The sequence below is a fragment of the Maylandia zebra genome, linkage group LG2 (genome assembly GCF_041146795.1).
Source record: "Maylandia zebra isolate NMK-2024a linkage group LG2, Mzebra_GT3a, whole genome shotgun sequence".
NCBI lineage: Eukaryota > Metazoa > Chordata > Actinopteri > Cichliformes > Cichlidae > Maylandia > Maylandia zebra.
Window position 1 is genome coordinate 19606354 of NC_135168.1, and position 26737 is coordinate 19633090.

The following is a 26737-nucleotide window of genomic DNA, read 5'->3' on the forward strand; positions in this document are numbered from 1 at the left end:
AGTGAACAGCAATGGTCCTAAGATTGAGCCTTGTGGTACTCCCATACAGGCTCTCAGTTATATTTTCAGTTTTATCCTGAAACACTGAAAGCAGTACAATAAGCAGGAGTCAGGACTGAATCCAGTTTGTTGGCATTGATAGACAGATGGAGTTAGATGTGGAGCAGTAAGCTCGAAAACCAAACTGTATGGGGTGTAGTAGATTTTCTCCAGTTAGATAGGCCATCAGTTCTTTAGACACAACCTTTTCAATCATTTTTGAAGAGGCTGGTGGTATATTGATAGAGTTACAGTAGAGGTTTTTAATGGCATGGGAATATACCTTCCTCCAATGACTAATTAATAAAATGACTAACAGAAGTAGTTAAAAACTCCTTATAATTCTTTAGGGGAAAAGTATCAAGCCCCCAGGTGCACTTTGCTCATGAGTTTGGCTATAGTTTAGATATTTTTACGTACTTTATCATCATCATCTTTGTAATTGGGAGTTAAAGTAGTTTTACCAATTAAAATAAAGCAGATTGTATTTCTGCAAACTTTATTAATAAAATATTAATAACAAACATTAATAAAATAGTCATTAAAACTGTTTACAAAAACGAGACTCATTTTGTATGGCCCAGTTTACTTGAAGTTGTATGGATATATTTTTCAGGTGCTCTCTGATTAATACTTTTCCACAGTAATTTAGTATTTCTCTGTTGTGTTCTGATCTCGAGGAAGAAATTTGTTAAGTTGCCCTGTAACTTTGTTTCTAATGATTCTGTACATGCAGTGGTCAGTTTTAAGCTGTGATTTTAAATATTTGCTTTTAGGACTGTATCACTTTCCCTCATTTACTGGCGTAAAATGTTTTTTAATCAAAGCAAAGTTCCTTTTCTGTTATGCTTCGGAGGCACAGCTTTTATTGAATTTGGATAGAATTTCCTGAAACTTGAAAAATTTGAAGATTTGCAAAAGTTATTTTATTTCAGTAATTTAACTTAAAAAGTCAAACTAATATATGATATAGACTCATTACATATGAAGAAAGATATTTCAAGCCTTTATTTTTTTTATAATGTTGATGATTATGGCTTACAGCTTACGAAAACCCCAATGTCAGACAACCTCCTGCAGAATCAGGCACTGGCAGGGGTAGCCATCTGCAGCAACAAGTTGGGGGGTGAAGACAGGAAGACAGGACTATAGTGTCTTTCTTTTTCAGGCAAAACAGATTCAAACGTTAAATAAGCTTTCCAAGTCAGAAAGAGCAGTTGGGCGGGGCTTCTGTGAATAACATTTAACTAAAAAACCTGTTTTTCAGTAGCAAAAGCTTTTATAATCTTCTAAGAAGCATCAAAGCATATTAATGGTGCAGGGAAACCAAATAATTCTTTATTTACTTAATTTTTTTTTAAATTGTGAAATGCTGTTTGCATTACAGGAAAGGAATCCAAATAGAGGAAACAATGAAAAGCCCAACACATCATCTTTAATGTCCACATACAGAAACATATTATAGCCAAAATCACTGCAGCAGGACAGAAATCTGATTTCAGGTATTTATTGATTTAACTGGTTTTATGAATCTGAATTTAGTGCTTTTAAAAGGATCATTACCTTTTCTTTTTTTCTAGCCTGCTGTGTTCCCATTCACGTTTCATCTCTGTGGGTCAGGCTGACCTCCACCCTGGAAATGATTATCTACAGCACAGCATGACCCACAGAGACAACACCACAAACACCGAGTGAAACAAGACACAAAGAAGAACATACACATGGCATATTAAAAGGGGAAAAAAACAAAACAAAAAGAACCCACACATTCATACACTGGCTTCTCCACCAGTCCCACCACTAAGGCACATTTACAGGTGATTTGTTCACAGAGTGAGGAGGAGACTGGTCTGCAGACACAAATGAACATGCAGGACAGATAACACACACACTGAATCAATATGTGTCATCAATAATCAAACGAACTTGTCCAGCAGTCAGTTGACCTCATCCACAGGATCAGTAAAGTCTTTGGTACCAATAAGGACACTTAGAGATACAATCAATCAATCAATCAAAATGAAGTACAGCTAATCAGTCAACAGAGAAACCAACCATCACCGATAATCTATCATTTTTCTTTTTTTTCCTGTTTTGTTGGAATCAAAACGAGCAGATAATCAATCAGTGCTGATTAATTAGTAATAGAATCTATTGAGGAACAGACTCTTGTTTCATTTTGGATTAAACTTTGGCTGTAAAAAGAAAAGAAACATTGATCACTGATTGAAAACCTGATTTTTAAAAAAGGTAAAACAGACACACCCAATAACCCCTAATCCTCCAGCAGTAAAGCCCAGACCACATGACCCTGAGGGCCGCTCTGATTGTCTGATTTTCAAAACAAAAGTCTTGTTTAGGAAATATCCCAGCAGCAGCGTCTGACGCACAGATGGTGGGAGCTGATTGGTTCCAGCTGACCAATCAGAAATGAGTCCTTAAGGCCCCGAAAAAACTCCACAAACCATGAGTCTGTTTGTGCAAAAACCCAAAAAACAAAAAAAAGAAAAATCATGGAAACAGTCCAGTAGTTCTGGAGCAGAACCAGAACTTAAAGCTTCAAGTGTCAGAGGCACGGTGTGAATTTCAGCCTGGTCCCAGTGCCACAGATCCTTCATGGCTTTCCCACATCCACGGTGATCATAGTGAAAAGGTCAAGCTTCTGGATGCTCACCACCTGGTAATTCAGAGAGTTTATGCCGTCTTTGTACATGGTCTCTCGAGTGTGAGCAATCCGGTTAAACCTGGAACCAAAAACAGCATCCAGACCCTTCAGAACCAACAGCCTCACTCTTAAAACCACATTTAGCCATCATTTTAATTAGCAGTATAAATATTGATGAGTAATGGTACTTGTTAGACAATTGTGGATCATTATGGTTGTCAGTGTGCAAGATGATTAGGTCTTTAGCATGAATGCTCACCTCTGTTTTCTACACAGACATACATTCACTTTTCACTGATCACATCACATGCTCACACACACACACACATCACACGTTCACTGTTGCGGACACACACGACATATGTTCTGCAGGAGGGGGCCAGAGTTGGAGGCCTCTGAGGTTGGGTGCAGAACTCACAGCTCTAAGATTCCAACTGGGCTCCCCATGCGCAAGTTAAAACCGATCGATCTCTGTTCGTCTTGCTTTGTTCATGGGAATAAGTCTCTGAGTCAGCGAGGTCTATAAGTGTAGACCTAACAGTACTGATAACAATAATAACACATTTTTTGTGGGCGCCTTACTAAAACCCAAGGTCAGTGTTCAAAGCATAGAAGACAAAGAGTAAAAAGGATTTAAAAAAACAAAAAAACAAAACACCATTAGACAATAATTGGAGTCGATGTTTAAAGAGAGTGAGCCAGTTTGAAGATGCATTTTTAGTTTTGAATTGAATAAGGGAAAAGAGCCTGTGTTTCTAATATCAGGTGGAAGTGAATTTCCGAGCTGGGGAACAGAGCAGCTCAAAGCTCTGTTCCCAAAAGTGGTGAGATGGGTGCGGGGAACAATAAGGTGAGTATCAGAAGAAGACATAAGGGAGCGGAAGGGACTAGCAACACAAGCAGGGAGGAGCCAGGTTATGGAGAGATTTGAAAGTGAAAAGCAATATTTTAAAAGTGATTCTAGACACTACAGGCAGCCAGTGAGGTGGCTGAAACACAGAGGTGATGTGCTCTCTGAGGGTGTGGGCGAGTTACGATCAAGGCTGCAGAATTCTGGAGTTCATCAAGGGACTTGTTAGGGAGACCAAAGAGAAGAGAATTACAATAATTCATCCAAAAAGTGACAAAGCCATGGACAAGGATGACAGCAGCATTGAGGGTAGGGCTGCCACAAACGATTATTTTGATAGTCGACTAGTCACCGATTATTTTTGCCATGAGTCGACTAATCAGATCATGCATCCATTGGACGTAAAACGTACAGCTTACTGCACCAGCATGGATCTGCTCTTATATAACTATCATTAGCTTACAGCTTTGAGTGTTTAAGGTATGTGCTAACTAAAAATAAAGACAAGATGATAGTTTATTCAATTTTAATGAAATTAGCAGATTGTCTTGGTGGAGTTTAATAAACGCAGCCGTCTGCTCCTTGCTATCTAAAATATAACAGGACACCGGAGAATATTCTCGAGCATCTCACACTTCTGATAATCAGTTGTCTGCTTGATGTTTATTCAGCTGTGTAAAAACTATAACTTTAATCTCAGCCAAACCGATTTACTCAGGAACAAATAAAATACTAAAAAAAACCAAACAATAACATTTTAAGTTATCTAAGTGACTCATATATCATGTTTAACCTGAGTAGCGAAAGACGGCGGTGGGTCTGAAAACGATTTACCAAGAGTTCGATGTTTTCACGAGCTCTAGTGAGCCTTGAACCCCGGCTAGCTATCGAGCTAGTGGGTAACAGACGTCTCCGAAAACGTCGGAGCGCTTTTGAAAATATGTGGTTAGGGGTGGGTTTTTATAATAGATTCATTGATTAAAATCGATTCTGGCTTGGATAACGTAAAATCGATTCATTAAAATCCTGAATCGATTTTTTTAATATAAATTTATTTTGCCCAAAATGCCAGAATCTCTGGTGACATCTCACAAAATTTCAAGAACCACCAAACAGTTAAGACAGTAAATGAGAGCAGGAACACGGATTCTGCACATAGACTTAAACACACAGCGCGACCCGCGGATCAGAATCAGATGTTGCCTTTCTCACAGTCGGGGCTGAAAGCCGACAGCTCGCTGATTCTGATCTGTCGGCGGCTCCGCGCTTTGTGTTCACGCCCTTAATGAGCCGATTCTAAAGCTGTTAGTTTGATCTCTCTCCAAACAATATTGACCGAACCAGCAGCAAAAGAAGATCCAAACGCTTCACATAAACATCGTCATGAATTCACTCTGACTTTTACTGTTTTGCTTCCACCGCGATGCACAGCTCTCTCTCTCCCTCCCCCCTCTCTCTCTCTCTCTGTACTTCAAGAACAGTTTCCCTTTCTTCATTATTCGCTTGCTTGTTACGCAAAGTCTACTGTTGTTTACAGCGCTGTCAGCCGCTGTTTTTTCCCTTTTATATTCTTCTGAAAAGAAAACCTAATTTCTGCTGTTCAATACTGAACAAATTTAAACTTTTTAAAATTATTCAAATTGCAAAACGCTTAACCGTGTCTCTAATAAAACCGCTGTAACGTCAGAGGTAATGTTCATATGTTGATTAATGGTTTTCTTTCGTTTTTGATGTACTGCATAATATTTTTATAAAATCCCAGGCCAGGAAAATCACCTTCATGTTTTTCTGTGTTTTACCTTCAGCTACTTTGACACAAAGGCCTCTGCTGTGATGCTCACACCTGTGATAAAGTCTTGCGTGTGTCAGCTTCCTTTTTATTGATACAAAAATATGTAAATGTACTGATCTGAATTATAATATTTCTGACTGTCAAAATTTCCCAGATTTAAATCGAATCGATTCGGGACCTTGTGAATCGGAATTGAATCGATTCTAGAAATCAGTGACGATACCCAGCCCTATATGTGGTGTCTTGATAAACTGAGCAGATATTTGAAGTTTACACAGCTACATTCTCGCCTGAAAATATGTTAAATGTTTATTTTGTGACCCAGAAAGAATAATAAGAGTAATATCAAAACTAACTAGCTGCCGCCATTGTTGGAAACTGAGCAGGGCCGCGCTATGAATTCTGGGATAGGTTTGGCCACGAAGTATACACCCGACCCATCCTTCAAATCTGGGGAAATGAAGGGCGCATTTGTCGGCCGCATTTGTCGGGAGTCTTCGAATTTGGACAGTCTTCGTCGTGTCACTGTAACGTAATCGGCCTACAAATGCGGTCACAGGAGGATGCGGTTCCTGAATTTGGACACAGCTACGATACCGGACGCTGCTTCTTCTTCTTCGGGTTTTAACGGCAGCTGGCATCCTTGTACATGCAGTGCTGCCATCTTCTGTTTCAGTCCGTTATTACACTCTTAAATCCTGCTACTTATTCCTGCGTCTTTTGGGATCTTACAAAGCTTCAAACGATGCGCCGACTATTAAATTAGTCATCAACGATTTTGATAGTCGATGTAATCGTGACTAGTCGACTAATCGTGGCAGCAGCATGGAGGATGATGATGGGATAGAGATGACTGATGTTGCTTAAGTGGAAGATTAATAAAGTACTGTCGAGGATGACACCCAGACTCTTAACCTGAGTGGAGAGAAGGATGGAGTTGTCATCAATATTAATGGAAAACCTGTAGGATTTAGTTGAAGTGGAATCTGTGCTGACAGGTGGAGCTTCTATTTTATTACCACTGAGTTTGAGAAAATCAGAGAACTTTGGTTAATCTTCTTAAAGCAATCAAAGAGAGATGGGTGGAAGGGAAAAACTGGGTTTGGAAGAAATACACTGCAGCGGATCATCGGCATAGCAGTGAAAGTCAATGTTATATTTCCAAAGTATGCAACAGTGAGGAATAACATTGGAAATGAAATTAATGAAATTAAATCTCATGTGACAAGTTTTATATGAAGTGAAAACAGTTCAGGAGTGGGTGTACTCCAGCGTGACTCCCTGTCATCATGCAGAATAAACGACAGTGTGTGTTGTGTGTGTCTGGTATAACAAGCAGAGTTGTGTGAAGATGATTTGGGTCTGCACCTCTGTGGGTTTGGATCATTCATCTTGTCTCTGTTGTGTCGGATCATGCGGCACTTCCCGATTTCACCGGTGGCTCTGGAGATGGACATTCCTTTAGATGCCACCCTGAAAACACAACAGTTTTTTTAAAAGAATATATTTAAACTGTCTTTCTTTGATTTATATTTTTTAAATATAATAAAGATGGTAATAATTAATTTGTAGCATTGAATTATTTTTTGGTAATTAAAAAAAATTTGTTATTATTGTCCAGGCATGCATTTTTTTTTCTTCATAATTTTATAATATATTTTATAATATAATATTTTCCAAGTGTTTGTAAATGTTACATATTTCCTTTTTGCCCCATATAAAAATGTTCTTTTCAAACGTGGGTAATTTTCATGCACATATTTATTCATTTTTATGATGATTCATTAGCTGATGAGTGGATAACAACACATATTTGCTGTCAATTCAAATCAAATAAAAGCCTCAGACACATAAAAACTGACACTGGAGCTGTGGTTGACCTGTAGACTGTGGATCATGTGACATGTGTATAAAGACGGTATGTGATGTAGGGCGGCTCGATTATGGCAAAAATGATAATCACGATTATTTTCACTGAAATTGAGATCTCGATTATTTGACGATATTTATTTAACCCTAACGACCTACCATAGAACCAAGTCCGCCAGAGCTTATATTATTTTTTTACATGTTGTAGTGCCATTTGTGGGAGCATTTCAAGTTGCTATACAACTGTTATAGCCCATATTTTAATAATATGTATGCATTAAGTCCATAGTAACTACATTAATTGCAAAAAAGTGCAATAAACTACAAAAAAAATTGAAAATCGTTTTTGTTTTGTTTTTTTACATATATTTCTACTTGGAGAAATTTAAGAGGTTTATCCCTCAAAACTTTAAATACAAAAAAGTTGGAAAAAATAGTTTACAACAACAGGAAATTTATTTTGAGTGTCTTCATAGTTTTATTTTGGAGATACAGCAATTTTTATATACTGCAGGAAAAACAAAAACAATCCTATGATGCAAATTTGCAAAGAAAACAGCATGTGCATCAAAATAAACTATTTCCAGCAGTGCAAGCATCCCAGAAACTATTCAGAAAAGTCAAACATGACCAGTATAGGCTTTTAAGGCCTACAAGTTAAAAAAAACAACTACATTTTCCGCGAAAATGACGTCACTTCCGGTTTCGGGCAGGAAATGGCGGACATGCGATAGTTAGCGGTGACGTCTGTTTCAATGTGGGAAGTGTTACGAACAGCTGATCGGATCGGCAAAGCGTGTTTCTGGAATATTATGTTTTTGTTCCTGCAAGCGCTTTTTATGCAATTTTTGCAAAGCTTTATGTGGAAGGAAACCGTGACCGAGGACAAGCTGATGGCATAAGATGTAAGTTTCATATGCAAAACAAATTATTGCGCTAGCTTACACAGTTCAGGTTCTACAGGGATTTAAAAATAGTTACACAAAACGGAGCGTGCAGCTCTGACCGGCTTTAAAGGGTTAACAATAACAATGTATTGAATAATGACTTTAAAAAATAATATAAAATAGTGTGCAACACCACTGAAGTTTCTTTTTTTTTAAACTCTCTTTTCAACCAACGGCAGTCACTCTCCAAATAACTTCTGCTTAGCTTTCCGAGCTTCCCTCGGGTCCTCTTAATCAGCGGTCTCCAACCTTTTTTGCGCCACGGACGGTTTATGCCCGACAATATTTTCACGGACCGGCCTTTAAGGTGTTGCGGATAAATGAGGGAGGGGCTAATAATCGGCTCAGTCATTTTTAATGATTGTTGAAAGCCCAGATCGTAATCGTGATTAAAATTCGATTAATTGAGCAGCCCTAATGTGATGTGTTTGTAATGACACGAGCGAGTCCGCTGCAGCATGTAAAGCAGAAAATGTACCTGTTGTAGATGTCATCGTCCTCTCCTCCCCAGCCCCAATAGTTGTTGGGAAAGCCGTTGATCTTCAAGTATTGCTCTTTACTCAACGAGGAGACGCCTCCAAAATACTGATTGTACGGTAACCTGCAGAGGACAAACAGGTCATTAAAGCTGACCGACATGATCGATCTTGGATATTAAAGGCAGAGGAGCTAAAATGGCTCATTTCAGACAAAGCATGAACTGAGGGACTGCACCAAGGCCTAATATAAGGTAAATTATTATTATTCTAAACTGTGAATCGTGCAAAGTGACTCTAATAAAGTCAAGAAGAAAAACAAAGCTGGACATGATAAGGCCTCACTCAGCTGCAGCCTGCAGAGCATAGAGGAAGCAGCTTTCACTTGTTCTCATAACCAGTTACCATCCTGTATTTGTACAAAGCAGTTTTGTGTAAACACTTCGTGTCGTGATCTGAGTGACAGTGGACATTTTTTCCTTCCATGCTCAGCCTGTTTTTCACAGAACAACAGCAGGAGGTGAAATGACACACATCAGCTTCTTTGGGCTTCCTGACAGGAAATGCTGCTGCTCAGGGACAGCGGTGACAGGAAACAGGAAGGGAGGTTTTCTTTCAGTACCCACCTCTTTCTCAGTGGTTTCAAAGTCTGTCTGTTCTCTTCACTAGAACTACACACTGTCTGCACGATTAACCCAGCCCACAATACAGATTCAGTGCTGAGCACATCCAGACCTGAGTACTGACACGTCAGCTCTGCGGGATGATCCGATGCCAAAAATGGCACTTTCGTTTCACATCTCACAGCGAGACCAAAGACAAGGATTTTTAGAAAGAAAAAAAAAAAAGACCCTCATTTCTCAGCTAGGAATGCTTCAAGGAGGCTTTTTTTAAAAATTTATCTCCAGCAGCAAGTCTCTTTTACTCCAAAACTGTGACTAATGAGTTCAATCACTTTTGTGTTATATAATTATCCCAGCCTCAAACACAGCATTACAGTCAGCAGCTGCACAGCCTCTCCTGTGTTGCAATGCAGTCAGACAGGCTGGAGGATCCAGCAAGAAAAAGGAAGAGGATGTTTTTCCTCAAAAACTTCTAAATGCATGCAAGCAGGGGTCATTTTTTACAGTTCCAGGGTATTGTTATGAACTAATCATGAGATAATTCTGCCTGACCTTGTGTTCGACCTTGGGTTACATAGCTGAGATAAACACGACTCCTTTAAAAGTCTCCTCCCAAAACATGTATCTGACAGGTATACGGCACATACTGTGCCTCTCTCAGCTGACCTCAACAGAACAGAGTTTGACACCATCAGCTCAAAGCATGACAAAGAGATCCTCAATAACAGGGTCAGGTTACAAGAAATTGATAAACCATTACTGTCTGTCTCCGTCCCATCTCGATGCACTAAAGTTGCTTTGAAGACAACAGTAGACTGCAAGTTATTGCAGACCTGGTCCCCGACTTTGAAGTAATCACTTCAAATCAATGAGATCCCAAGTTCATTGGAGATGGTCACAATAAATCTGCTTGTCTTGCACCTCCATTCAGTTTTCCGTAGCGTAACTGTCGTTTAAGTTTCTCATCCCTTTATTTCCTGTGGCGTCTCACCTGAAGCCAAACTTGTCCATGGACACAGACAGGTGCCGAGGCTGGCTGAAGCACTTGTAGGTGTTGCGGTCGTCCATGGGGATGAGGTCGACATCGCTGAAGACGAAGCAGTTGTAATCGTACTCCTTCAAGGCCTCCGCGTAGCCAATGTTCAGCAGCTTGGCTCTGTTGAAGGTCTCGTCGCCATCCTGACACACACACAGGTAATCACGGGGTTAAAAGTGCAGCACTGGTTAAAGAACAGAGTGTGAAGTTAGTCACAAAAAACCAGAAATCAGAAATCAGAATGGGTTTATTGCCAGATGTTGAGGTTTACAACATTAGGAAATTGCTGCGGTGCTTCAGTGCAGACAATAAGAATTAAAGTGCTATGTAGAAAGAAAGATATTTGCATGAGATATACATGAGATATATACATGAGAATAAGAATTATGAGTGCTACGTAGAAAGATATATACATGAGTGCAGGTGGTGATCAGTGCCAAACATGAAATGATGCAGTTACACAGCGTAGGGTCATGTGTTAGTGGCGGGGACAATCATGTGGTTATTGTTCATGTGTCCAACAGCAGAGGGGAAGAAACTGTTCTTGTGGCGAGAGGTTCTGGTGCGAATGGACCGGAGCCTCCTGCCTGAGGGGAGCAGGTCAAACAGACTGTGTCCAGGGTGAGAAGGGTCAGCTGAGATCCGGGCTGCACGCCGCAGTGTCCTGGAGGTGTACAGGTCCTGCAGAGATGGGAGTCTGCAGCCAATCACCTTCTCAGCAGAGCGCACAACACGCTGCAGTCTCTGTTTGTCCCTGATAGTGGCTCCAGCGTACCACACGGTGATGGAGGAGGTGAGGATGGACTCGATGATTGCAGTGTAGAACTGCATCATCGTCCGTGTTGGCAGGTTGAATTTCTTCAGCTGCCTCAGGAAGTACATCCTCTGCTGGGCTTTCTTGATGACGGAGGTGATGGTGGGCTCCCACTTCAGGTCCTGGGTGATGGTGGTACCCAGGAAGCGGAATGAGTCCACAGAGGTGATGGGGGTGTCAGTCAGGATGATGGGGGGGAGTGGGGCTGTGTGCTTCCTGAAGTCCACAATAATCTCCACTGTCTTCTGGGCATTCAGCACCAGGTTGTTGTGGCTGCACCAGGACACCAGACGTTCAACCTCCCTCCTGTAGGCAGACTCGTCCCCGTCCGAGATGAGTCCAATGACGGTGGTGTCATCTGCGAACTTGATTAGCTTGACAGACTGGTGGGTGGAGGTGCAGCAGTTGGTGTACAGGGAGAAGAGCAGAGGAGAAAGAACACAGCCCTGAGGGGAGCCGGTGCTGATGGTCCGGGAGTCCGAGACATTCTTTCCCAGCCTCACGTGCTGCTTCCTGTCCGTCAGGAAGTCAGTGATCCTGACTTTCAAACACTTTCAAACACTTTCAAACTTGACCTGTATCGTAGAGTATATAATATAGATCAAATGTAATGAATCCATCACCAGGCAAACAATGATGTTTTTTTGTCTCCTTGTACAGCAGCTTCCTGATCGACCGGTTTGAAGAATGTTAGACAACTTGAACTGTACAAATATGCAGAAACTGATATGCGTAAAAGCCTCCCTCGAGGTAATACAAGATAAAGCTCAGTATGACCTTAAAACATTGCAGGATTTTGAGACAACACAAACAGTTTAATGAAATTTTACTGGGTTTAAAAATGTTTATGTCTGCGCTGACGTACGACTATCGTGTCATAAGATTACAGGGGCTACTTTCAATGCAGCCTAATCTGCATCACCCATTTAGTGGTGACAGACTTTGAGTCTCCTGCTACACTCTTAATCACTTTAAGCTGTTAAGGTTCAAAATATTGGGGATGGAGACAAGAGAAAAACCACAATAACAACACTGGTCCGGTCGGGTTGAGTCAAACGATGATTTAATGATCACACACGTGGGAGATGGACACTGATGCAGACAGCCTCAAAATCTCAAAATGGTGGAGCATTGCTCAAACTTTTATAGCCTCTGGTGCCTCCACCTTATCATACAAAGCCTAAACATTCACATGCTTTCTCTCACACAGCGCCTAAGCTACGACCTTGGCTCCCTGTTTATCTGCTCCTGCTGAAATGGGGCAGAAAACTCCAGCACACTCTGTTCTCTTCTACTCAGACAAATTAGATTTCTTATAACTCAGCAGTATAATGCATCATAAAACAATATCATTCATTCACAACAAGTCAGCAGTTTAATGTAATGCAAATCAGTTTAACTAATGCAATAGTTATCAGCTTCTTCTAATTCAGGAGAATAATGCAAACTAAAACTACATAATAATTCACAATCTTTAATTAGGGGTATAACATGGCATAAAATAATATTATAATCTAACAATTCCCCCTGATGAGGTCATTAGAATAAGTTTGCAGCATTTTTCTTGCATTTAGTGTACTTTCTGCTTCATATGAAAAAAAATGACTTCCTTCAAAGAGAGAGTGAAGTCAGAAGAGCCGTTTAAGGACAATAAGACAGCACGAAGCTGCTCCAAATAGAGGTTATTACAGTGCACAGAAACTTTAAACAGATGGACGAAAACTAGAAAAAAAATATAGTTAATCCCAGCATGATGGATCATTCAAGCTATTAGACTGAGTCTTCTGGATTCCTCGGTGACTTGTTACCAGCCACCCAAATCTTCATACTGCCTCGAGGTGATAAATAAAAAACATTTAAGTCACACATCTGCACTACCCCATAAAGTAAATAAAGTTGGTCTGACAGCTTCAAGTCACATTGATCAAATAAAATCCTGTGTGTCTACACTCTTCACTCTTCAAAGGCACAATGCCCAACAAAACATCCTAATAGATAGGATTTCTATCGCACACTAGGGGAGTTTAAGGAAAGTTGACCTTTGACCTGGATGTCTACACTACATGGCCACCTGGCGGAATGACAACAATACAGGGAGTGCAGAATTATTAGGCAAGTTGTACTTTTGAGGAATAATTTTATTATTGAACAACAACCATGTTCTCAATGAACCCAAAAAACTCATTAATATCAAAGCTGAATGTTTTTGGAAGTAGTTTTTAGTTTGTTTTTAGTTTTAGCTATTTTAGGGGGATATCTGTGTGTGCAGGTGACTATTACTGTGCATAATTATTAGGCAACTTAACACAAAACAAATATATACCCATTTCAATTATTTATTTTTACCAGTGAAACCAATATAACATCTCCACATTCACAAATATACATTTCTGACATTCAAAAACAAATCAGCGACCAATATAGCCACCTTTCTTTGCAAGGACACTCAAAAGCCTGCCATCCATGGATTCTGTCAGTGTTTTTGATCTGTTCACCATCAACATTGCGTGCAGCAGCAACCACAGCCTCCCAGACACTGTTCAGAGAGGTGTACTCTTTTCCTCCTTGTAAATCTCACATTTGATGATGGACCACAGGTTCTCAATGGGGTTCAGATCAGGTGAACAAGGTGGCCATGTCATTAGTTTTTCTTCTTTTATACCCTTTCTTGCCAGCCACGCTGTGGAGTACTTGGACGCGTGTGATGGAGCATTGTCCTGCATGAAAATCATGTTTTTCTTGAAGGATGCAGACTTCTTCCTGTACCACTGCTTGAAGAAGGTGTCTTCCAAAAACTGGCAGTAGGACTGGGAGTTGAGCTTGACTCCATCCTCAACCCGAAAAGGCCCCACAAGCTCATCTTTGATGATACCAGCCCAAACCAGTACTCCACCTCCACCTTGCTGGCGTCTGAGTCAGACTGGAGCTCTCTGCCTTTACCAATCCAGCCACGGGCCCATCCATCTGGCCCATCAAGACTCACTCTCATTTCATCAGTCCATAAAACCTTAGAAAAACCAGTCTTGAGATATTTCTTGGCCCAGTCTTGACGTTTCAGCCTGTGTGTCTTGTTCAGTGGTGGTCGTCTTTCAGCCTTTCTTACCTTGGCCATGTCTCTGAGTATTGCACACCTTGTGCTTTTGGGCACTCCAGTGATGTTGCAGCTCTGAAATATGGCCAAACTGGTGGCAAGTGGCATCTTGACAGCTGCACGCTTGACTTTTCTCAGTTCATGGGCAGTTATTTTGCGCCTTGGTTTTTCCACACGCTTCTTGCGACCCTGTTGACTATTTTGAATGAAACGCTTGATTGTTCGATGATCACGCTTCAGAAGCTTTGCAATTTTGAGACTGCTGCATCCCTCTGCAAGATATCTCACTATTTTTGACTTTTCTGAGCCTGTCAAGTCCTTCTTTTGACCCATTTTGCCAAAGGAAAGGACGTTGCCTAATAATTATGCACACCTGATATAGGGTGTTGATGTCATTAGACCACACCCCTTCTCATTACAGAGTTGCACATCACCTAATATGCTTAATTGGTAGTAGGCTTTCGAGCCTATACAGCTTGGAGTAAGACAACATGCATGAAGAGGATGATGTGGACAAAATACTCATTTGCCTAATAATTCTGCACTCCCTGTACCTCTGCCTTTTTTGGGGGGGGTAAAAAGTATCTCATTGAAGTGTAACATAAGTGTCTCAGGTGACTGCGGGTTTCCCCAACATTATAAACCGTATATTTGCATAATAACTGAAACAAGCTCACTGAATGAACAATGGGCTGTGAGGAAGACCTCACCATCTCTAAATCGAGGACAGAACCTAAGGGTACATCTTTCACCATCTTACAATGCTGTTACTGCAGCCATTCTCCAACTGTTTGTGAATGGTACTCATGACCATTGTTCACAAACAGACCAGCAGTGAATCCAACACTCCTTCACTGATCCTGGTCCAGTTGTCCTTCATGATGAATAAAGGAGCTGTGAGCAGCCACGTGGGATGGATGAGAGAAACTTCAGAACTTCATGCCTGCTGCTGCTGTGCTAATAATAACAACTCGGGTTTCTATGGGAGCAGTAAACAGACCTCAGGTGATTACGCAACAAACGTGAGCACTGAGCAGGGGTGAAGGGAGCCTAAAGATGAAGGTTGATGTACATCTACATAAACGTAAATCTTCAGATTTTCCATCCAAAAGTACAGAAGCCAATTAATGGGTAGTTTCTAAAGTCTAAACCTGACCAAGGTGTATGGAGGGCCTAAACATAACTGAGTTCTTGTTAGTGACTAATCTTAACAAAGTAGTTTTTAATGCTCAAACCAAACAAGCGTTCTTTTTAAAAGACTAAACTAAACATATTTATTTTTAGGGCAAAATCAACCCAACAAAGGAGTTGTGTTTCAGCTGACAAGCACACAAAGCTAGAGATCCTTCAGGTGACTTCATGAGGCATGAAGGCAAGTTGAGATCTGCAGCTGCTGCAGATATCTGCATCACAGCAGCTCTGTAGCATGCTTTAACAAGTGTAATCATGCAAAAAAATAAGAAGTGCGCCCGAAGGGAACTGATAAAATTCCTGTTGCCAGAATGAAAAGATCCACAAAGAGGTTAGTAAAGCTTCACAGGAAACAAATACAGTAGAAACAAGTTGGAGCAGATAGAAAACAAGAGAAGAAGGAAGCCTGTATTACCAGTGCGACCCCCTCAGTCAACACCAAACGGGGGTTGAGCCTCAGCGTCTCCAGGGCCACAACCATTGATCAGAAAGGCCTGACATGCAAAAGGAGGGGAGGTTGGAGGGGTGAGGAGGGGCAGCAAGATAAGCACAGTGAGGAGGAAGAGGAGGAGGAAGGACACACACACAAGAAAGAGAAAAACAACAACTGTGAGTCACACAGAGAAACAAAGCAGAAGAAGAAAGTTCAGAAATCAGTCAGGTGATTGACTATGACGTTCAGTCTTCAGTCACTGGGGTCCATGCAGTTACAACAACACACACACACACTACATACAACAGCTGCGTGTGCCAGATGATGTTTGTAAACAGTCACTATCACCACATATATTTACTGAGTGTTAAATATTTATGATTCAAACCCTTCAATTTAAAATGATTATATTACAAAACTATTGTTTGTCATCTTCCATTCAATTGTGTGAAATTTTCATCAGCGACAGCCTCCTGCTGGCCTACGTGCAGACCGATGTTATATTAGCATTTATCTTAAATTAAGTTTTGTGTATGTTTACGTTAGCATATACCTATAGAGAAGGTAAATCAGCAGATATTTGAATGGAGGCTGGGAAACATTTGGATTAGGTTTGGATACATGCAGAGTGACTGCAGGTAAATTAGAAGATATTTGAATAGAGTTCCGTGGTATAGAAAGGCAAAACACTGAGGTCTTTGTTGACTGGAAAAGCAGGTGCTAGTTTACTCGTGTTTACTCGTCTCTGTTATTTAAGTTTTCTGCAAATGAACTCCCACGTATTTAGCGAATATTCATTCGTTAGGTCACCTGGGTTCACCTGGGTAGGTGTAAACTGACCCTGATTCTGTCTGCAGGTGGGGCACCAGCTCATTTACATGTAAATAACACCCGAGCTTGCTTATCCGTCCTCAGAGGCCTGGTGGCTGGCTTTCATCAAACCAAGCAGCAAAGATCCTCAGACCAAGCACGCAGACTGTAACTATACGCAAAGTTCTTATTCCCACACAGACAGCAGAAAGCAGCGCCCAGAGGCACAACATTTGGGAGCAATAACAAATTTCTAACAAGTTTTTAATTGATGGCCTCTACTGCATATCACAAGCTCCAGAAACACTGGTGACTTCTGAGCCCCAAAACTAAAAACTGTCCTTTTATTCAAGTAATCAAAAAATAATCAACACAGATGAGAGTTATTAATTTTGAATTTTTATTTCAATTCAGTTTTGTTTCCCTTTGTAGGATTTATCAGGAACAGGATCTAAGAAGCTGAGAAAAGACATTACTATCCAAACACAACACTTGATGTCACACAGACACATTCGTTTGTTTAGTTAAACGCATCATCATCACCTACATCTTGGAGTAGCAGAATCTGTCAGCTTATCAAACTGTACAACAATAGTTTATTTTGATAATAATTTGCCTGAGTGGGTTTTGTTGGGCTTAAAATAGATTTAAGCGTATTTACTTCAGTCCTGCTAAGAGAGATGTTAAATAACTCCTCTGGTAATCTATAAGTGGTGGGAGTAACTGCAATACAATGAATCTTCCTAGTAACCAGAGTCCAATCTAAACCTAAAATTGTTTGAGATGGGTGACTGATCCGACTCGAATTTCAGCTCCAAAGCCACTAACGCTGTTAGTGTTGCTCCAGTTTGTGTTGTGCTGATAAGCCTTCTGCACAACACAAAACACAGTGAACACACCCTCTCTGTGTACTTAAGCAAAAGCCACCAGTCTTTCAGTCACACAGTTTCCAGAATCCTCAAAAGTATGTGACACTGCGGCCTGCAAACATCAATAGCACTAGTGATCACACTCCCAGTTTCCAAGAATTCATAGTAAATTCTGCTGATTGAAGAAGCTTCGCGTAAGAAAGAAGTTTAGAGTTCTTACTGTGAGATACTCTGTGAACCACCTGTGGATTTTTATGTTAAACAATCATGATGTGATTGAAGAGTAGACAGAGAAGTTCAAAGGTATTTCATTAATTGTTCCAGGATTGAAGCCTTTTTTTAACCACTGTTCTCCACCCTAAGAGGAACTTTAAGAGCTTTACATCTGATAGCCACTGCTCCTTTTTAGTTATAAGATGGGGTCCAGTTCAAAAAGAGGCAAAAAAATAAATAAATAAAGATTATCATCTTATTTTTAAACCCCATGGCTTGCTTTCATTACTTATTTTTCTTGTTAATCTAATACTCAACAGTAATTTTAAAGGTAGTTACTGCATTAATAAAAAGTTTGATTTTGTACAGAGGACTTATTATAAATGGTTTATTCCTGTTGTAAATCAATAGTTAGCTACATGAATAGCTTAACTGACTGGTATTTCTGGTCAGAAGTAGCAAGATCAACCCCCTGCACACACCCCCATCAGTCACATTTGATAAACTTCTTTTTATCACTGACAGCTGCACACTGCAAAACAAACTCCTGCCATCGCACAGTAAGGGGGAGTGATAGTGAGGAGGAAGCACCCAGACACAACAGTGTATTTAATGTCTCCAAACTGATTATTTCATGTAAGCAACAAGCTGAAGCTTGAATTCCAGGAATGTATCTGGCGTTGTGAGGCTAAAGAGCCATTCATGCCAACACTGGCGTCACACAGGCAGGAGACCTGATGTATTATTTTACTATTTGTGAAACCAAACTCTGGATAAACATGCTCTCTCTCATTTCATTTTTACGCAAAGAGGCCAACAGTCCACCCTGTCAAGTAAACAGTGGAACTTATACACACAGGATTTTAATTGTCCCTTTGTTCTCATGTATGAACACACATCGCAAGTGTACCTGGTTGATGACGTAGATCCCGTAGTCGAGCTGCTGCCTTTGCAGGATCGGGTGCAGATAGTACAGCCAGTACTTAAGGTGCTCTTCTCGGTTGCGGAACGGGATGATGATGGCCACTTTCTGCAGCGCCTCGCAGTCTTTGGGTTTGAAGCGTCCGCCCGGCTGCACGTTGGGGTTCTCCTTTTTTATCAGCTCCAGGTTTACAGGAATGTTAAACTCCACTCGCAGGGGACCCACTGAGGACACAAACACCAACATCAGAGAGTCTGACTACAGAGTAAAGGATCAGCACAACCTTTTCAGGTGGCCACAGCAGAGAGCTTCACCCACAGGCAAAAAACTGAGACAAAGTATTATTTAAAAAAAAAAAAAATAGAGTGTAGAAAAACAAAAAGTTAAATAATATATAAATATACAACAACTAGGCCTCATTCACTAACATCCACATGGAAAAATACAGTAGGATAAGCTAATGAATAAAAATTGTTCCAAATATTCTGGGAGACAGGCAGGTACCCTGGGAGTGCTGGACAGGGCCATAGAAGGCCCTTAGCCCATATGGCATTAGCCATAGAATACCAGAACTGGCAGGTCCACCACTGGCGTCCTGCTCGTCACAGATGAGAGCAGCTTCACCGTGAACACATGTGACAGCCGTGAAAGCATATGGAGAAGCCGTGGAGAACAATATGTTCCCTGTAACATTGTTTAGCATGTATGTATTAGTATGTAGGGTCAGTGATAGTCTGAGAGGCATATCTATGGAGTGACGCACAGACCTCCACGGGCTCAGCAACAGCACCCTGACTGCCATTAGATATCAGGATGAAATCCTGGGACCTGTTGTCAGGCGATACACTGGTGCCGTGGGCCCTGGGTTCCCGCTGGTGCACAACAATGCCCGGCCTCATGTGGCGAGAGTATGAAGGCAGTTCCTGAAGGATGAAGGATTTGATACTACTGACTGGCCTCCACACTTGCCTTACCTAAATCCGATAGATTGCGCTCAAAACTTATGTTTGGCTTATGCCAAGTTGCAACTCAGACTGTCCAGGAGCTCAGTGATACCCAGGACACCATCTCATCTCATCAGGAGCATGGCCCAACACTGTCAGGCATGCATACAAGCAGGTGGGGGGGGGGGGGGGGGGGGGGGGGAGGCATACAAACTACTGAGAACCGCTTTTGAGTTGCTACAATGAAATTTGGGCAAACTGGACTAGCCAGTCACACCTTGATTTTCAGGGTTCATCCCTCTGTGAGTGATAAATTTCATTCCCATCAAACGATGCGGAGTCCTTTCATGCCAAACATATCACCAAGATAACCAGCACCGCCTCCCATTAAACTCTGATGTGTTATAAGCATTATATCTGAATGAATGAAAAGAGCGGCCCCTGAGAGACGAAGTAAAATGTATCTGAGGAAAACTGCTGTGAAGAGTCTGGTCACATAATCGTCAGGACAGGTTAAATGTGTTTGTGTACGCCTGCAGCGTGTTCTTCCAGTCTGTTCTGGTTTATTCTGACTGAAATGATGTGAGCACAAATAGCAGGACAGAAAACTGTTTTTGTCCTGCAGAACATTTTCCAACCTTCTGCAGTTCTCAGTGTGTAATCAGAGAAATATGCTGCTGCAGAAAGCGTCCAAAAGTCCAAACAGCTCATTAACACACAAAGATTTGCGCTCTTCATCCAGAGAGCAGTTAGACGCTGATCTCAGGTCAACAACTTTTATACAGCCTGTATATTCACGTCATTTTCCTGAACACGGAAACATGTCTGCCCGCGCGTTACGGACATCTCTGTAACAGTGACATCATGCTAGACCAGTGCCAAGAAAACTACAGCTAGAACAGAGTCCTACTCATGTCAGATAAAATGTTCTGCTCCTCTGCAAGTCCAGAGTACAATTTCTCACCGTGTGATGACGTGTCAACAGAAACCAAACAGGACTCCCTAACAGAGGAAGCAGGAGCACAGCTGGAACCATTTTACCACATCCTTCACTGTTAGCCTTCCACTCGTGGTTTCAGCACAGTTTCACATGTTAATATGTTCATCTTTAAGCCACTTCAAGCTGCTTTCAGTTGGTCATCCCTCTGGATAAAGATTTAAGGTCAGCTATTAAAAGATGTACGCCTGTGTGAGATTTGATTTGTTAAATAGAGCAGCGTGCAATCATATTTCAGGAGTTTTGAGATATCCTAATGGAGTTTTGTTTGTTTTTTATAAAGGGGGAGTTAATCTTGAGCTGAGTATTTACAGTCATATACAAAAGTTTGGGCAATGGCTCAATTTTCTCCCTATGATACAGTGAACAACAATCATAAGCATGTCATAAGTTTCAAAGACTTTATTGCTAAATAATTCACTTTTACAGTGTAGAGTCCGTATTTACAGTTGTGAGTCTCCTTCATAACGTTTTCAATCCTCCGTAGCATGCTGGACTTACCAACACTCCTAGCTAATCACAGTTTGTGCTTTTAAAGGACTGCTCGTAGGTCTTCAGTTGAATTAAAAGTTGAGAAGTTTCCTGCCAATGGATACAAACTGCTGGATAATGTCACTTTGCTCCTGGATCATTCAAGCTGGTCTTTGAGGAGATTTAAGGGCAGTCTTTAAAAAGCAGACTTGCACAGATCATTTTACTGGAGCTAGAAGAATTTGGACTGTTTTTAAGTGCTTGTTTGATTCTGAAACCCGAAGGAGCGCTTGGACCCAGAAAGAGCGAATGGCAAATCATATCCACTTAACAAGCGGATTTCAATGGTCTTTCTTTACTGTGAAAATTCAAACCTATTTGATAGTGAGGGTTCACTTCAGCCAGTTTGCCATCTATGAGATTGGAGCAAACACAAGTCACTTGACCTAAATAACCCCACAGCTGACCAATCGACTGATCCTACATACCCATTACTGACCTCTGGCTGTCAGACCGTAGATTACATGGAGCCATCTTGTGGCTCCACGTAATCTGCCCAATACTTGAGTAAATATTAGTTAGGATAATAGGAGCTTTTGGTCTTACAGAAACAAATAAGTGTTGTAGAGTGAAACCTCTTTATATGACACAATGTCTGACAGAGTTCACAGAGTCAAACCATTGATCATTTTCACTGCTCATTAATAACCAAGGAGAGCAAACTTAATCCGGCTCAAACAGAAAGAAAATGGACAGTGTGCAATGAATATTAATTGCACACTGCAAAAAATAAATGAATAAATAAATATATAAATGTCTATAGTAGATTGTAAAAAACAATCTTTTTTGTGTAGCATGAACATCCATATATTGGGTAGATAAAGCTATAAAGCTTATGAAAATACAGTTAAAAATGTATGTTTTCTGTCACATTTTCTAAAGCTGTCTGTACGAGGTCACAATTTTAAAAATCCACACTTTCACAAGTTCTCTGTGTAGTTAAAAGTCAAGATGGGTTCAGACTAGTTTGCACTCAGAAACCAAAGAGTGCGATGAAGCTGAATGTCTGTGGGCTGACAGAGCTGATCTGAGAGGTCTGAGGGGGTCCGAGAGGTCACAGCTGAGGAAACGGTGAGATCATCAGACTAATAACAAACATCCTGATCAAAGTTACACAAACTGATCAAACTGAAAGTCCAGACAAACACGCAGAGAGGACGTTTATGAAAGAGAACACAGAACTCGTACTAAAAGTGTACCTGCACTACAAAATATTTTATAACACTGTCTGCACCTGTGATTTGGAACAGACTTGTTTTAAAACCAGTCCACCTCATAATGGACACAACTCATTCAACCAAAAATGCAAAGCACCTCATGAATGTGGATTCTCTCCTTTTAGTTGCAGCACTCTAGCTAAAACCTGCAGTAGGCTGGCGAACTGGTTCATGGGTGCTGCTATGCCAAAGTCACAGAGGTTGCAGAACAAGACGAGGACTCCAAGCTGCAGTCCAACACGGAGGAGATTGAGTGTGTCTATGGGAGGAGAGACGCACTCGAGAGCCAGCTGGTCTGAATGTTTCCGCTAAAGGGGCTCTGTAAGCGTTTTTTTATCTTATAAATTCCAACCTTGACATGAGGTGTGTGTATGTTTGCATGTGTGTGTTTATAAAGGAAGCCTCAGGACTGGAAACCTCAGGTCAGATGTGAACAGACAGCATCTGGTTTCCTCTACTCTACCTCCTCAGAGACTCGTAAGCCTGCAAACTGCTGCTGCTTCTGTTGGCTGTTTCTCACAAACAAAGCATGGAGGACAAGCAGCTTTAGCAGAAACCCGAGCTCCAGCAGAAACTCAGAGGAGGAGCATGTACAGAGGCTCTGATTGGCTTGCATTATCTCACATCTGGAGAACATCCCAGCACCTCTGACTGCATCCCCACACCAGGAGGAGACATGAGGAGAGAGGAAACACCTTATTAGAGATCTTTAGATCACAGCTGGATGACACTGAGATTTAATGTGAGCCAAAACTACGAAGTTTAAAAGTAACCGAACACCTGGCTGCAGCTGTACGTTGTATCTCCTGAATGCTGTTTGGACTCCAATCAGATGAACTCAAGAACACACAAAACTCCCCCATAAATCAAGCCCATTCTGGTGTTTAAACTAGAGCCATCTGCAACCCCACAGATTCATGAAACCTAACGTGGAGGCAGCTCCTCGTGTTCTTCCACCTCATCTATTTAAAAAGTAACGACACACACAACAATTACTCTCATTTTGGTTATTTCAATCTTACTGCGCGGTCATGTGATATCGAAAAAAGTTGTTTCCAGCTGGCTAAAAAATAAATAATGGGAAAATGGTAATAAAGTTGAAACTTTTCGTTGTTTTGGGATTTAGTTTGTAATTTGTAACCGTTCACAGACAAAGATGAGTTGGAAGAGGTATTAACTGGCAGTAATCCTCTTCGGCCAAAATCAGCACAATACTATCATAGGAATGATTTCTCAGCTTGGGAGATTCCGGCCCTCCGAGGAGCACATGAATGCAAAGGTGCATGCACTATTATTATTAAAGCAAATTAATCACATTTTTGAGGTTTAAGACTGTGAGGAGTGATTAAAATTTTAATATTTTCTGTCTAATTGGTTTACTAAAAAAAAAACCCAAAACAAACATTAAAGCTTTCCCACTGCTAGATTTAGCATGTGTCCATGAAATTCATACACATATGCAATTTGACAAGATTAGTCATTTGAATTCTCCTTTATGGAAGGAAAGGAGATAATGCTGTCCCATAATTCATAGTGATGCAGACATGAGAAGCCTTAATAAGGAGGAAGAATGGAGTTACACTGGATCTTTTTTTTGTAATGACTTTTTCATGGTAACAAACTGTTAGCATGAAGGCAGAGCACAAGTTCTTATCAGTCGTACTTCAGAGCTATCTTTGACCTCACGACAGAAGGAGGCAGGAGGTATTTTTGGACCGAGATGTCATTTAAGCTATTTCCAGGTACACTTCAAAACATATCATGTACCACAAAACATATTTGGTTAATCTAGTCCAGGGATCTCAAAGTTATTTTGCATCATGGATCAGTGAAAGTATATAACAAAATGTGTAAAATTACAGAAAATATAACTGCTGACGGTTCATTGTCCAGACTGTCCTGTAAATATAACATATGAAGTTTTTGTTCATTCACAAAAGACTTCCTTGAACTCGCTGGGGGGGGGGGGGGGAAGAGAGAGAGAGTAATTTCTATACCAGAAGGCAGAAGGTGACCTTTTTTTCTTTGTGTATCTATTACTATTGCAGGGAGGGGTCTTTTATCAATATAAAAAGCTGTAAAACCTATGAAAAATACCTGATCAAGTCTAAAGATCTCAGCTAAATTGCAAAGCCTTGTCTGTTCACCTATCCTGATACTGGAGCAGATCCTGAAGCTTGAGCTTCATATTTAGATCATACTTTTAAAACCTGTAAGTTTCATTTCTGCCAGCATCACTGAAAGTAGGTGCTCTCTAATGCCATAAAGTGGGAACAGAAAGTGATTTGTAACTCGATTGTGCAACAGGCAAAAAGAGTACAGGAATGTGGCTTTAAGGCAGCCACATTTCTGAATTAAACTCTTCAAGTGCCGTTTTCATTTATTTAATATCATAGAGGTATGGACTGTTTGTTGGACAAGATGAGCACGTGAAGGCGTCTCTTTGAGTAACTGTTCTCGCGCCTCTTCTCCACAGCAGAGTGATGTGCCATACGTAAATAATAACAACCAGTATGAACTAAGTTTAGTAGATAAAGCTACCCTAACTGTAGTTTTTGTCAGGAAAGGAAGACACGATGTCCAGTGTGCTGCTTTTTTCTGCCACGACTCATGCTGTCACAGCATCGTCAACCTGAAAAGGATAAGCGCAAGAGAATGGATGGATGGATCTTAAACAATGTCTTACCCCTGCAATAAGGCAGCATTTCCAACCTCGGGCAGTTATTTAAAAAAATCCAGCTCCACAAACAGTTTCTAAAACAACAATTCAAACACTCAAGTGACCTCATTTGTTCTTGGTGATGAAACTTAAAGGAGCAGTACAGTATCTTGCTACAGAAATACAGTGAGGTGTCGGGAGGGAACAAGTACACTATTTAAGCCCCAAATGCTTGGTTTTAATTGTTAGTAATCTGCATTTATGCCGTTAAAAAGTAAACGATCGTGAGTCGTGAAAAGCATATTTATTGTTTTTGGTAGTTGAAGCTAAAGTCTGTTTGAATAGGTTATTAAGTCACAGAAACCAATACTGTCACAATTATACTGCCCTGTTTCCTATTAAAATGTGAGGACCGAAACTAGTCAATCTCCGAGGTTTGTGCTGTTTTAAACCTTTAAACAGACTGTGGACCTCAGAACCAGGGTTCTGGCTAGTCTTACCCAGCAGGGGGGACGTCTCGGGGCATTTCTCCAGCTTCTTCACCGGCTGCTCCAAGACTTCCCCCTCTTCGGAGACTTTATCCCCGTCTTTCGCAGGCTCGAGTCCGGAGGTCACCACCGGGTTGTTATTCTGGATCTTAGGGATGTTATTACTGGACTGCTGATTCTGAACGAAGGCGAGGCGGAAATCGTAGGAGCGGACATAGAAGACCACAGTGACGGCGATGTGGAGAAAGCAGAGCAGCACCACCAGCTTACAAATCCGGTGGAGGACGCCGAAGTTGACGGAGGACTCTCCGGGCATCCTGGCTCGCACAGTCCCGGAGGTGTTTCGTTAAAACCCGGCCGATGAAGCGGAAATAACGTCTGTTTCCCCTGGTCGCTTAATGTTATCTGCTTTCAGACTCCATTTTCCTGCAAGTTGTCGGGAAAGTTTCCAAGTTTCCTGTGATATCCGGTTAAAATAAGAGCGAAATGTCGCGGGAATAAAGCGAATAACCGAGACGTCAAAAACAAAAACGAGCTCCGTCACGTTCAGGTGGATGGTAAATTAATTAGTTTGCACCTCAGTTCCGGTTTAAAATAAACTCACAGCTACGCGGCTCGGAAACTATGCGTCTCCGTTAAACGGCTCTTTTAAAGTTGGCTAACAAACGTTAACAAATCCCGCAGAAAAGTTCTGAAAAGTGCTCGAGAGAAACATCCGCACGTCAGTCAGTACCGGAGCCGGGAGCAGCAAACGTCAGTTCGGAGGGTGAGCTGCGAAGTTCCGGAGAGAGTGGATAAACTTTCGCGTGCCGCAGAGGACACTAACCTGTCAGTGTGACGAAACTATTGTGAACACCTCCGGTTTCAGACTTTCACAATAAAACACAAAACCACCCGGAGTGCCGTTTCTCTAAATGCTTACTAATAAATTATATGTTATAAATTAATCCCACTGATCTGTCAGTCAGTCAGTGAATTAATCAATCAAGAAGTCTTTTTCTATATAAAACATGGATGTATCCATTGATAAGTTTTTTTTTCTTTTATTGACAAACACTCTTTTTAATATAACACCCCCCCCCACACACACACACACACACACACACTCCACCCCAAGGGAGGGAGTAGGTAGTGTCGGTTTGTTCGCATCCACAGCTTTAAAGACATATTAGGCCTTGCATTTGACCTTTACCTTCACTCTCACTGCCCAAGGCCAAAGTTAATTGAAATAAAAATTCAAGAAACCATATTGAGTGTTCAC

At 41.1% G+C, this 26737-nt stretch overlaps 1 protein-coding gene across 1 annotated transcript; it reads right to left on the minus strand.

The window, feature by feature from the left end:
* Positions 1 to 1454: 1454 nt before the first annotated feature.
* Positions 1455 to 26322, minus strand: b4galt1l (DP-Gal:betaGlcNAc beta 1,4- galactosyltransferase, polypeptide 1, like). The gene is made up of 6 exons (XM_004571149.3): positions 25489 to 26322; positions 18629 to 18864; positions 10253 to 10440; positions 8641 to 8763; positions 6715 to 6819; positions 1455 to 2783 (listed from the first exon to the last, which is right to left on the minus strand). The coding sequence occupies exons 1-6, from the start codon at positions 25790 to 25792 to the stop codon at positions 2654 to 2656; spliced, it is 1086 nt and encodes a 361-aa protein (XP_004571206.1). The 5' UTR covers positions 25793 to 26322; the 3' UTR covers positions 1455 to 2653.
* Between the last annotated feature and the right edge of the window lie 415 nt (positions 26323 to 26737).